Source organism: Coregonus lavaretus (assembly GCF_964263955.1).
Source record: "Coregonus lavaretus genome assembly, chromosome: 15".
NCBI lineage: Eukaryota > Metazoa > Chordata > Actinopteri > Salmoniformes > Salmonidae > Coregonus > Coregonus lavaretus.
Genome location: NC_140002.1, coordinates 35097970 through 35112074, shown reverse-complemented (window position 1 = coordinate 35112074; position 14105 = coordinate 35097970). Strand labels below are relative to the sequence as shown.

At 43.1% G+C, this 14105-nt stretch overlaps 1 protein-coding gene across 1 annotated transcript in view; it reads left to right on the top strand.

Annotated features, from left to right (window-relative positions):
• Window positions 1-2461: 2461 nt before the first annotated feature.
• Window positions 2462-14105, top strand: part of LOC311142873 (kinase suppressor of Ras 1-like) — a 51423-nt gene continuing 39779 nt past the window's right edge. The window contains exon 1 of the mRNA XM_084178574.1: window positions 2462-2884. Within this exon, the coding sequence (XP_084034700.1) occupies window positions 2675-2884 (210 nt within the window). The 5' untranslated portion in view covers window positions 2462-2674. The remainder of the gene's footprint in view (window positions 2885-14105) is intronic.

Genomic DNA, 14105 nt, shown 5'->3' with positions numbered 1-14105 from the left:
TTTCCTCATTGCCTCTCTTTCCGATAGTATGACACATCAGTGTTTTTTCTCTTTTTTATCATGCTAATCTCTACCATATTACCCATAGTATCTTGATTATCCTTGCTTGGCTCCTCTGTTTTGTAGTTCCATCCTTTATTCCTCCCTTGCCGTCAGTCTTTCTTTGTCTCTGCATGGCCTCCCTCTGTAGTCATTGCCACCCCCGTCCTGAAGGGGGCTCCAGCCTGTATGTGTTGTAGTGGCAACCGGGCAGGCATGGCTGGCTGTGGCTGCGTGACATGCATGTTGGTGTGATTAAGCCTGGAAGGCCTTTATGCTGCTAATTGCATGGTGACTGCAGATGGAGCTTTAATCTAAACCTAGCCTTGCCTGACTGACTGACCACCCTGCTCCTTAGATCATGCCTGGTTCTGGTGTCCCCCTCCCTGTCCGAGGTTAGGATTGGGATGTTTAATGTCCATTTTTACATATGCGGATGTGTCTAAACTAGACATGTGAACCCCACACTCAAGACTTTACAATCTAACTAACAATTTCTAGTGTTTTCATTTGATCATAATGCAATAACTTGTGATAGAAAAGCCTTGTGGGGACAAAATGCAGACATTAGAACAGTATGAATGTAGTTGTTTCACTGCAGCAGTCCTCCCAGGCAGGCCGTGTTGTTATGGAGCAGCAGTCCCAGTGTCTAATGTGGCCCTCCATGGGCTCATCCTCCCTCCTCAGACCTGTAGGGTTGGCTCAGGAGATCCCCGCCACAAAAGGACACGCAATCAGATTGTCCACAATCCAATTTAATCTGATGCAACACTGCCTGGGGAGGCTTGCCCTTATGATAAGATGCAGCAGCCTGGCTGGCCAATGGGGCTGCAGTACAGACAGCCTAAGAGGCCGCCAGGCCGGGTGGGATGGCAAAGGATCTGTGTGTCTACCCTCGGCTCAGCGAGGTAGCTTAGTGGTTAAGAGCGTTGTGCCAGTAACCGAAAGGTCGCTGGTTCTAATCCCCGAGCTGACTAGGTGAAAAATCTGTCGATGTGCCCTTGAGCAAGGCACTTAACCCTAATTGCTCCTGTAAGTCGCTCTGGATAAGAGCGTCTGCTAAATGACTAAAATGTAAATGTAAATGTCAACAAGCTGACAAGTGCCTCCTTTCCTCCCTCGCCCTATTGCTCTCAGACTAAATTGTTGTCAGCTTTTCTGTAAATGAGGCCTTTCTGAATTTGGGGGAATTCTAACTTCATGAAATTGGTTTGCTTGCCTTGATGCTCTCCGTGCCTTACCCTTGGCAAGACGGTAACAAGCTCAGTCCTATACGCAAAAAAGGAGAGCACGTTTCTGGAAACTAGACTTAGTCTTTGAGTGTGTAGATGACGTAAAAGGTGGCAGAGTCTCCTGAGTCTAAGCCAGGACACACGTTGATGTCAGTGTGTGTCTCTAGTCAGCATTGCTATGTGGTGCTGAGAAAGCAAGAGGAGAGCAGTCACATACCCTGAAGGTGAGAGTGGGACCTTAGAGGGGGTTACCTTGTTATCTACATTTAAAAATATTACTCAAAAATATGAGGATCAGGATGAGTGCCTACTTCTTAGCGCTAGTTGTATGGCAAAATAGCTTATTTTGTGCAATGATCTCTCTCGATGTAGTGTCTAAGTGTGTGGAGTCATAAGCAAGCACCCGCATGTGCTTATGCAGGACAGGGCTCACTATAAGGGCTTACATGCACCAGACTCGCATCTCAAACCTTGCCTCTGATCCTATCCTATCCTATCACCCTCCCACTCACACACGTGCAGTTTTGGTCCTCTCAGAGTTAACATAACATTATGGGGGAAACCCTGCACCCTGGTCATTTAATTTAAGGTGGGATGCAGGCAGTGTATTTAAGGAAAGCAAGGCATTTTTCATAGTGCTGTGTCAGAACTAAGAGAGGAGAGGGGATAAGTGATGTGGATGGAGGACTCCAGGGACACATCACATGTGCTTACAGTTCCAGAGTGAACATTGCTGGCCCTCACACTGATTCACTACACAATGTGGTTTGGTCTAATTCTGCAGGTTATAGCATGTCAAGCAGCAATTGTCAAGTTCACAGGTTGTGGAGTATTATTGTCCTAATATGACTGGGTAGTATACAGCAGTGGGTCTCGGCATCATCCCTTCTTATTCTCTGGAGCAATATACTTCAGCTCAAGTTGAGTTTTTGTGTGTGTGGGGGAGGATAATTTGTTGGCAAGCCTTTATTTATAAGAAAATATTTTTGTTGGTCCTCTCAAACAGGCTAAAGAACCAGCGACGTTTAGTCAGGACAATATGTCCAAACTGACGTATTTATTAAGCGGATGCCCAGCCATATTAATGGACTTCATTTCCCAAACTGCAACGGGTCCATGATGTCTCCAACAGCTGACAGACGATAAAAGCCTACGCGAGAGCTGTCAGCAGGGAGAGAGAGTCTCTCGCCAAGGAGAATACAGAACCCGAGCGCTGTTGGACTTTGGATTGCTTTGGACCAGGATATTGATATCGAACATTTGTATTTCAATATCCGAATTTTGAGCTTTTCCTGCTGAATTTTGGGACATTTGTTAAGTTCCATAATATTGCGTCGCTGGTGCATGTGCATTTTAACATTTACAGTGCATCTACCCCCTAAAGCCGTGCCCAATGCCGAGGAATGGATAGTGTGTCTGATAAAGGTGGAAAGATGGTCGAGAGTGATGAGCAGTCGGAGAGGGATAGTGGCGGTGGCGCAGCGATGGCCGCACTACACCAATGCGAACTCATCCAGAACATGATTGAAATATCCATCTCCAGTTTACAGGGGCTCCGGACCAAATGCGCTGCGTCCAACGACCTCACACAGCAAGAGATACGTACTTTAGAGGTAATTAACTCTTAAACGCATAAATACTGCGGTCCAAACTGGGAAGGTATACGTATGTCTGCCTGGGCTGCATTTCTTTGGTGGCTAAGCTAGGCGCTCCATCAGTTTCCTCATGTTTTGCACAATACATTGCAGTTGTTTGCTGTATTGCGCGATGCTATACATGATTATTTAAAGAATAGGCCTACATTTAGACATGCACGGTGACTTCCCACATTATTGGTTACTATTGATATAGCTATAAATAGACATTGTCACTGACGTTGATCTGGTTACTGTGACCTCTTTCTCGAGGTGAAATATTTGGCTGGAAACCACGGATATTTTGCAGCAATGTATTGCGTGCTGATGAAATCAAACGGGCCAAATTCCAAACATTTTAATTCTGTTCATGTTCACGATTCCGCATTTCTGCATCAGACAAGCCAAGTTCGGGGACAAAACGAAATGCAAAATGAAATAACAGAGCATTTCTTGGCAATGGTAAATGCCCCTCATGCCAATAATCTTGATAATTCCCCTGAGTATAATTTTGAGTCAATTAAGGGCAATATATCTTTAATGCGTTCCCTGCACCTGGCTGTGTGAACCAAATCATTTCAGTCGTGTAGGGGATGAGTTGAGTAGCGTGTGCGAACAATTCTGATGAACCAGTGTTTAAATTGCGCAAAGGGTGATGGCCTACATATAGGCTCCAGTCTTTAGGCCTATAAAATGGTAGTGTTCACTTGGAAAATATTATATCAAAGTAATAATATAATAGTGAAATTGTAGCCTATTATAGAGCAATATCATGGTCATGAGCATATACACTGCGTGTACAAAACATTAGGAACACCTTCCTAATATTGAGTTTAACCCCATGTTGCCCTCAGAACAGCCTTAATTCGTCGGGACATGGGTTGAAAGCGTTTCACAAGGATGCTAGCCCTTGTTGACTCCAATGCTTCCCACAGTTGTGTCAAGTTGTCTGGATGTCCTTTGGGTGGTGGACCATTCTTGATACACACTGAACTGTTGAGCGTAAAACAGCAGTGTTGCCATTCTTGACACACTCAAACCGGTGCCCCGTTCAAAGGCACTTACATACACTGCTCAAAAAAATAAAGGGAACACTTAAACAACACATCCTAGATCTGAATGAATGAAATAATCTTATTAAATACTTTTTTCTTTACATAGTTGAATGTGCTGACAACAAAATCACACAAAAATTATCAATGGAAATCAAATGTATCAACCCATGGAGGTCTGGATTTGGAGTCACCCTCAAAATTAAAGTGGAAAACCACACTACAGGCTGATCCAACTTTGATGTAATGTCCTTAAAACAAGTCAAAATTAGGCTCAGTAGTGTGTGTGGCCTCCACGTGCCTGTATGACCTCCCTACAACGCCTGGGCATGCTCCTGATGAGGTGGCGGATGGTCTCCTGAGGGATCTCCTCCCAGACCTGGACTAAAGCATCCGCCAACTCCTGGACAGTCTGTGGTGCAACGTGGCGTTGGTGGATGGAGCGAGACATGATGTCCCAGATGTGCTCAATTGGATTCAGGTCTGGGGAACGGGCGGGCCAGTCCATAGCATCAATGCCTTCCTCTTGCAGGAACTGCTGACACACTCCAGCCACATGAGGTCTAGCATTGTCTTGCATTAGGAGGAACCCAGGGCCAACCGCACCAGCATATGGTCTCACAAGGGGTCTGAGGATCTCATCTCGGTACCTAATGGCAGTCAGGCTACCTCTGGCGAGCACATGGAGGGCTGTGCGGCCCCCCAAAGAAATGCCACCCCACACCATGACTGACCCACCGCCAAACCGGTCATGCTGGAGGATGATGCAGGCAGCAGAACGTTCTCCACGGCGTCTCCAGACTCTGTCACGTCTGTCACATGTGCTCAGTGTGAACCTGCTTTCATCTATGAAGAGCACAGGGCGCCAGTGGCGAATTTGCCAATCTTGGTGTTCTCTGGCAAATGCCAAACGTCCTGCACGGTGTTGGGCTGTAAGCACAACCCCCACCTGTGGATGTCGGGCCCTCATACCACCCTCATGGAGTCTGTTTCTGACCGTTTGAGCAGACACATGCACATTTGTGGCCTGCTGGAGGTCATTTTGCAGGGCTCTGGCAGTGCTCCTCCTGCTCCTCCTTGCACAAAGGCGGAGGTAGCGGTCCTGCTGCTGGGTTGTTGCCCTCCTACGGCCTCCTCCACGTCTGATGTACTGGCCTGTCTCCTGGTAGCGCCTCCATGCTCTGGACACTATGCTGACAGACACAGCAAACCTTCTCACCACAGCTCGCATTGATGTGCCATCCTGGATGAGCTGCACTACCTGAGCCACTTGTGTGGGTTGTAGACTCCGTCTCATGCTACCACTAGAGTGAAAGCACCGGCAGCATTCAAAAGTGACCAAAACATCAGCCAGGAAGCATAGGAACTGAGAAGTGGTCTGTGGTCACCACCTGCAGAACCACTTCTTTATTGGGTGTGTCTTGCTAATTGCCAATAATTTCCACCTGTTGTCTATTCCATTTGCACAACAGCATGTGAAATTTATTGTTAATCAGTGTTGCTTCCTAAGTGGACAGTTTGATTTCACAGAAGTGTGATTGACTTGGAGTTACATTGTGTTGTTTAAGTGTTCCCTTTATTTTTTTGAGCAGTGTATTTTGTCTTGCCCATTCACCAACTGAATGGCGCACATACACAATCCATGTCTTAAGGCTTAAAAATCCTTCTTTAACCGGTCTCCTCCCCTTTATCTACACTGATTGTAGTGGATTTAACAAGTGACCTTAAGGGATCATAGCTTTCACCTAGTCAGTGTCATGGACAGAGCTGGTGTTCCTAATGTTTTGTACACTCAGTGTGTGTGTATGTATATGTATGTATATGCTGAACAAAAATATAAACGCAACAATTTCAACGATTTTACTGAGTTACAGTTCATTTAAGGAAATTCATTAGGCCCTAATCTATGGATTTCACATGACTGGGCAGGGGCGCAGCCATGGTTGGGCCTGGGAGGGCATAGGTCCAACCACTTGGGAGCCAGGCCCACCCACTGGGGAGCCAGGCCCAGCCAATCAGAATTCGTTTTTCCCCACAAAAGGGTTTTATTACAGACAGAAATACTCCTCAGTTTCATCAGCTGTCCGGGTGGCTGGTCTCAGACGATCCTGCAGGTGAAGAAGCTGGATGTGGAGGTCCTGGGCTGGCGTGGTCTGCGGTTGTGAGGCCGGTTGGACGTACTGCCAACTTCTCTAAAACGACGTTGGAGGTGGCTTATAGTAGAGAAATGAACATTCAGTTCTCTGGCAACAGCTCTGGTGGACATTCCTGCAGTCAGCATTCCAATTGCACGCTCCCTCAACTTGAGACATCTGTGGCATTGTGTTGTGTGACAAAACTGCACATTTTAGAGTGGCCTTTTATTGTCCCCAGCACAAGGTGAACCTGTCTAATGATCATGCTGTTTAATCAGCTTCTTGATATGCCACACCTGTCAGGTGGATGGATTATCTTGGTAAACGAGAAATGCTCACTAACAGGGATGTAAACAAATTTGTGCACAACATTTGAGAGAAATAAGCTTTTTGTGCATGTGGAACATTTCTGGGATTTTTTATTTCAGCTCATGAACATTTGAACCAACAATTAACATGTTGCGTTTATATTTTTTGTTCAGTATATTATTCTCATCTGTCATGCATTGTCATGACATTTGTCCAGCCTGCATTCAGTCACCAACATCCACAAAGATGTATCAATAACCTACTCTTTATGCAAATGAAATGAAAATATTGATATGCTTTCATGCTCTTCACATTTGAATGAGCTTTTCAGGTTTGTGTTTGTATTTGAGGAAAGCACATGCTATTACTCTTCCCTTCAGGGGTTTTTGAAGAGTGCATTTTCTTTACATTTCATACATTTTCAACATCTGAGTTGTGAAAAGGTTCGGACTTCTTGAGTGGTCATTGGACTGAAACACTAGTTATGGTAAACCTGTTTCAGGACAAAGAAAGACTTCAAGTGAGTGTCAGAAATATAAAGCAATGAGTGGGTGATCTATGCCCACTCTACAGTACGCCTATCACTGCCACCACTCAAACTGCCACTTTCACTTCTTCCTTCACACTGGGGTTTACTGTTAGTTCAGGATGTCCATCACTGAGGAAAACTGCAAAAATGGAATCCTTTGGATCGTTATGGTCGGCCTTGTAGACATTCAACCAGAAATGGTCATTCCGAAGCTGCGTTTCTCCAGGCCGTACATATACCCTGATACCATCTTCACACACCCCCTGAACCAGTCAAATGTGGTATTGCTGGAAAGAATATGGGGAGTATTACAGCACCAAACTTAAGCGCTAGTTTTAGTCATATATTTCACAGGTACAAAAGCCCTAACCATCTGGGTTGAATCACCCCCATCTGTTTGTATGAGAAGATTATAGTGACAATTGGAACAGAGAGAGCTGTTAACCACAAGTCGCCCAGATCTGTCTTGGGCTTGGCCATGAAATCCTAACTGGCAGAAATCTGACAGGCTTGACAGCTTGACACTCCCATAGGGGTCCACAAGTGTTCCCATGAGTCCTGTGTATAACAGCAGAGTGGAAAATATCAATTGTCAATCCAGCTAAATGGCCTAACTGCTCAGTTAATTTGTGTGATGAATGAGAGAAGTGAATAGCGATGGGTTAAAGTGTCTGTCACAGTTGTGGTGCAAAACAGGGGCGTCTCTCCCAGAGACCCGCACTTGAGCGCAATCAAGAGAGGCTTGAACTCGCATTATATTCTTACTGAAAGAGCTTTATTATGGCACTCCATCCATGGCTGTTTTTTTACAGTGTGCCTTGCTGGTGAAAAGATAATGGTGCTTTGCTCTCCAAGTGGAGTACCGCAAGGTGGTGCTTCAGTTTTCACACACTAATCTCTGTCTGACTCGTGACATCTCTCACACACCCCCTCTGTCTGTCTTTCTGTCTCCATGTTGGCCTGTTTTTGTCATGTCTCCCTGTCATTGTCTCTCTGTGGCTGTGAATCAGTATGTCTGTTACACTTTGGCAATGAATGACATTAGATGATATCCACTCCCAATAATAATTTTATACCTAACAGCCTCTAGGGACAGATTAAATACTGTATGTGCAGGGAAGGTTACTCTAAAAGAGCTTGAACAGAGTTTTTTTGCTTACAGGTTATACAGTGCCTTCAGAAAGTGTTCACACCCCTTGACTTTTTCCACATTTTGTTACGCCTGAATTAAAAATTGATTAAATTGAGGTTTTGTGTCACTGGCCTACACACACACAATGCCCCATAATATGAAAGTGGAATTATGTTTTTAGATTTTTTATTTTTTTTCAATAGCAAATGAAAAGCTGAAATGTCATGAGTCAAAAAGTATTCAACCCCTTTGTTATGGAGTTCAGGAGTAAACATTTGCATAATAAGTTGCATGGACTCACTCTGTGCAATAATAGTGTTTAACATGATTTTTGAATTACTACCTCATCTCTGTACCCCACACATACAATTATCTGTAAGGTCCCTTAGTCGAGCAGTGAATTTCAGACACAGATTCAACCACAAAGACCAAGGAGGTTTTACAATGCCTCGCAAAGAACGGCACCTATTGGTAGATGGGTAAAAATACAAAATAAAAGCAGACATTGAATATCCCTTTTGAGCATGGTGAAGTTATTAATTACACTTTGGATGGTGTATCAATACACCCAGTCACTACAAAGATACAGGCGTCCTTCGTAACTCAGTTGCCGGAGAGGAAGGAAACCACTCAGGGATTTCACAATGAGGCCAATGGTGACTTTTAAACAGTTACAGAGTTTAATGGCTGTGACAGGAGAACTGAGGATGGATCAACAACATTGTAGTTACACCACAATACTAACCTAAATGACAGAGTGAAAAGAAGGAAGCCTGTTAGAATAAAAATATTCCAAAACATGCATCCTGTTTGCAATAAGGCACTAAAGTAAAACTGCAAAGAATGTGGCAAAGAAATTGACTTTATGTCCTGAATACAAAGCGTTATGTTTTGGGCAAATCCAACACAACACATCACTGAGTACCACTCTCCATATTTTCAAGCATGTTGGTGGCTGCATCATGTTATGCGTATGCTTGTCATCGGAAAGGACTAGGGAGTTTTTTTGTAAGATAAAAAGAAACAGAAAGAAGCTAAGCACAGGCAAAATCCTAGAGGGAAAACCTGGTTGTCTGCTTTCCAACAGACACTGAGAGACAAATTCACCTTTCAGCAGGACAATAACCTAAAACCCAAGGGCAAATTTACAATGGAGTTGCTTACCAAGACGAAATGGAATGTTCCTGAGTGGCCTAGTTACAGTTTTGACTTGAATCGGCTTGGGAATCTATGGCAATGGCTGTCTAGCAATGATCAACAACCAACTTGACAGAGCTTGAATAATTTTTTAAAAGAATAATGTGCAAAATATTGCACAATCCAGGTTTGCAAAGCTCTTAGATTTACACAGAAAGTCTCACAACTGTAATCGCTGCCTAAGGTGATTCTAACATGTATTGACTTGGGTGTGAATACTTATGTAAATTATATATACTTTTTAAAAATGTATTTCATTTTCAATACATTTTCAAAAATGTCTAAAATCATGTTTTCACTTCATCATTATGGGGTATTGTGTGTAGGCAAAAAAATATTTATTCCATTTTGAATTCAGGCTGTAACACATCAAAATGTGGAATAAGACAAGGGTTATGAATACTTTCTGAATGCACTGTATGTAGCCTAGCCTATATAGACATAACAAGATAAAGATTATATTCTATTGGTCACAACAACCAGACTTCTGACTCCTCATTTGAATCTTGCTTGCGTAGTGTCTCTTGATATACATATTCTTCCGTGAGTCTTTTGGATTAATGCATCACCATGTTATCTGTGCAGATAATCCATCCCTGAGCCTACCTAATGATCAGCAGATAGAAATGCATCATATCTGTTTTGTCTTCTCATGGTGTTGGAAAGAGTTTTGCTGCTCTGCTCGTTGTGTGAGCTATTGTAGCTGTGCCTATATTTAGATGTCTTTCTTCCTACGCATTTTCAGGCTTGGTTGTTAAATAAGGAAATCAAATGACGTGCAAAGAGGCTGTGCTGAGAGGGGAGAGCAGGGAAGAAGGGGGGGATCAAAGCCAATCAGCTGGGCTGCTTCTTATGACATGGCAACTGCTGTGTCTGTCTAAGGCCTAGGAGGAGACCGACTGGGGAGAATATGGCCATCACCAGAGAAGAAACACAAGCAAGTCATTGCAGCATTATCCACACGTTTCCTCTTTTTGTATTGGGAAAGCAAACGGTCCAATCCAGCAGTCGGTGTGGCATGGTGTGGAAATCATGGTCGTTTTACCCCAGCAGGCAGCCTTTGAGCTGTTCTTAAACATGTTGAGGATATAGTGTTGCTCTGCGTCTGGTAATTCTGAGGTCTGCAGTATTTGTGTAATAGGGAAGGAGGATTTGCATGACATGGCAAAGTACAAGGGGTTCCTTTGCCCTGTTCAAACTTACTTCCTTCCTTCCTACCACTTCCTTTTTTCCTTCCTTTCTTTCTTTTTTCCTTCCTTCCTTGAAGTGAGCACTTCAAGGACCATGACATAATTCGATTTCCAGATCGGATATATTATATTTGGGTAACATTTTACATATAGTTGCTTCTATACCTGTGTAGTAACACTGCAATAGCTTTGTAATTGCATAGTAACAGACTTGAGTATTTTTTGTTATTATTACTGAAGTGGAATAAGGAACAGTGCCTTCCTCATTCTTGTTAGAAGAATTCTATATACAATATGTTTACACAATAATGTATTTGCAGCATTTTGTGTTTCTCAATTGAATTCAGTTTCATCTTAAATAATTATGTGTTGCACTCTGTAACAGAAAGTCCATTAGCAGGGACCATTTAGATTTAGAGAATGATGCAACACCAGCTCAAACTCCTACTCTAAGTTCTATGGGAATTGCCTGGTTAGATAATAATGCATGTTTGGTTTCAAATGTAACTCAGGAGAAGACACGCATTAGCCTGCCCCCGTGCTGTTCTAACTGACTCATGTCAACGTGAAACCCAAAACACTCAATAATAATCTTCGAATTGATGTGATGAGGCTACAAATGATTCAGGGCCTTGATGCAATTGCAATCTCTAAATTGTGCTATTGTGTTGTATTTCTTGAGACGGCAGTACAGTGGAGTCCGAAATTATTGATACGCTTGATAAAAATGAGCAATTATGACTGTAGAAAATAAATAATTAAAATACTGAGCTATATTGTGCACTCAAATTTTTTTTGAAATATTATTTTATACTAATACAATTGCTCAGAGAAAGATATTTTGTTTAACAAGTAATAAAAAAAAAATCTCAAAGGTAGGGGTCAAAATTATTGACAGCCCTAAAGATTCTTAGAAATAAAGTAGCCAAAAGTGTAGTATTTGGTCCCATATTCCTAGCACGTAATGACTATGTCAAGCTTGTCACTCTACAAACTTGTTGGATGCATTTGCAGTGTTTCAGATAATTCTGTGCCCAATAGAAATGAATGGTAAATAATGTATTGTGTCATTTTGGAGTCACTTTTATTGTAAATAAGAATAGAATATGTTTCTAAACACTTACATTAATGTGGATGCTACCAAGACTACTGATAATCCAGAATTATTCGTGGTTAATGATGAATGAGAAAGTTACAGATGGTCAAAGATCATACCGCCAAGATATGCTAACCTCTCACCATTGCCAATAACAGGGGAGGTTAGCATGTCTTGGATTAGTCCCCTGTAGCTCAGTTGGTAGAGCATGGCGCTTGCAACGCCAGGGTTGTGGGTTCGTTTCCCACAGGGGGCCAGTATGAAAAATGTATGCACTCACTAACTGTAAGTCGCTCTGGATTTTCTGAGCGTACAAAAAAGCAGTGTTCATATTATTCATTTTATAAAGTCATTGTTGCTCATCTTTATCAAGGGTATCAATAATTTCCGACACTGCTGTATGTATACTGTGCATTTAAAAAAAGGAGATAACATGCAAAAATCTCTGGCTCGCTATTATCAGGCATTTTAGAAATGGCTCCCAGAATAGAGCTGTTTGCCTGTTGTAGGTTGTCACACTGCAGCTCTTATAATATTGTGTGACTTTTCTTCTATACTGTTCACACACTTAAGATTCCGAGCCATTTCTGAGCTTTGTAAGGTGTGTGTGTGTGTGTGTTGGCAAGGCCAGGCTGTGTTGTACTGTGTGTTGTTGGGGAGCTGAGGCTGTCGCTGGGGCAAGCCAGACGGGGACTAACCTAACACAACATAAGGACAGAGGATTAGTGGCAGCAGCCAGCCATTCCCCAAGCCCCTCCCCCTCCCTGTGGGGTCAGCCAGCGATGACGGAGGGGTCAGCGCAGTGGGCCATTGTCTCTGACAGTCCCCCACGGCGATGGGCGCCCAGCCCCACCACAAAGCCCCGTGGCACATGTGACCCTTCCTCCCTCCCTGCACCACGCGTCACTGTGCCTCCATCCATCTTGCCACAATGGTGGTGGGCTGTGGTGATTTGTGGCATATTCATGTTATTACCTGGCTGCTTAATATGTGGCATCACGTCACAGCCGTTTGTTAACATTTAGGCCCACATTTTATTAATGCAACCATGGACCGCATGGGGCCAGCAGATAAGGACAGATGAGGCTATAGGCGAAAAGACAAAACACAACAAAGCCTCCTTGTCACATGGTCTTGTCTGCTTGATGGTGATAATATTGTGTACTGATGAGTTCTTGTACCTCTTCCAGTTACAAAGACATGTATTTTAATTTTTTTACATTATGATTTTCTGACTAAACTGAATGTATTGTTTTGGAAGAGAACCATCAAACAAACACTCATATAGACACAATTAAACACTTAAACATTTATTTTGCTCTTGAAAATGGAGCATTGATCATGGTTTGATTTACAATTGTGAAGACAAAAGCCAGCACATAATAATAATAATAATAATATGCCATTTAGCAGACGCTTTTATCCAAAGCGACTTACAGTCATGCGTGCATACATTTTTTTTTTTTTTGTGTATGGGTGGTCCCGGGGATCGAACCCACTACCTTGGCGTTACAAGCGCCGTGCTCTACCAGCTGAGCTACAGAGGACCAGCACATGATACCAGATGGGAATAGTGCAGTTTGTGTGGGCTTCTGTGGGCAGATTCAGAATCTATGTGGGTCATATGCCCACCATGACCACAGACGGCAGATGCCTTTCAAAACTGCTGAACAGTTCAGAGGGGACCAAAGGATAATGGCACATAATAGGTGACAATAGAATCTGCCAAGAGTCATGTAAATCTGAAGGGGGCTTCTATTACCACAGATGACTGATTGTTTTATCTTTGAGAAATCTGATATTACCTCTTCATAGTGTAAGTTCTGTTTCCCTGGGAAAGAAGTCTTGCACAATTCTCCTGCAGAGAGGCAATGCTGTCATTGGCAAAGACATCAAAGTAAGACTGTCATCCAATGTTTATGAGAGTACAAGACGGTTATTTCTGCTGAATCTTGAGGAAACAAGTGGAACAGTAGGAGTTTGTCCCCTGTGTCAGACAGGTGTTCTGGTGTCTCTCTGGCTGCTCTCTGGTGACTTGGTTCATATTGGCTGTCACTCATCTCCTCAAGGCACTAAAGTGTTTCCATGGTGTTGTTTATCTCCATTTTCAGACTAACAGGTGGGATCTGAGGCTAGTCAGGCTACCCCATCCCCCACCAGGCTCCCGTCTATATGAGTCCATGAGTTCCATCCTCCACCTAACACAGACCTGTTATTAACCTATCATTACAGGACTGAATGGAATATCTATCGATCTGTAAATCTAACTCTGTTACATGTGTGGGGTCTTTAGAATGGTACAACGCTACTCCAGCTTTTTATCTTTCTATAGAAAATGTGCTCTTATTCAAATGTTACCGAATAAGATAAATGTGTTTATTTAGCAGAACTGCAGAATTGTCTCTAGTCTGAGGTGTACCTTTTAACAGATATTCCACATCGAGGTGTACGGTCTCAAATTTTCTGTTTCATGTCTATGGGAAAATCCACTCTAACCAATGGTTGCAAGGTAACCTGACAACACTCTTAGACCAGTGTATTGTTCACTGTGCTGCCTAAG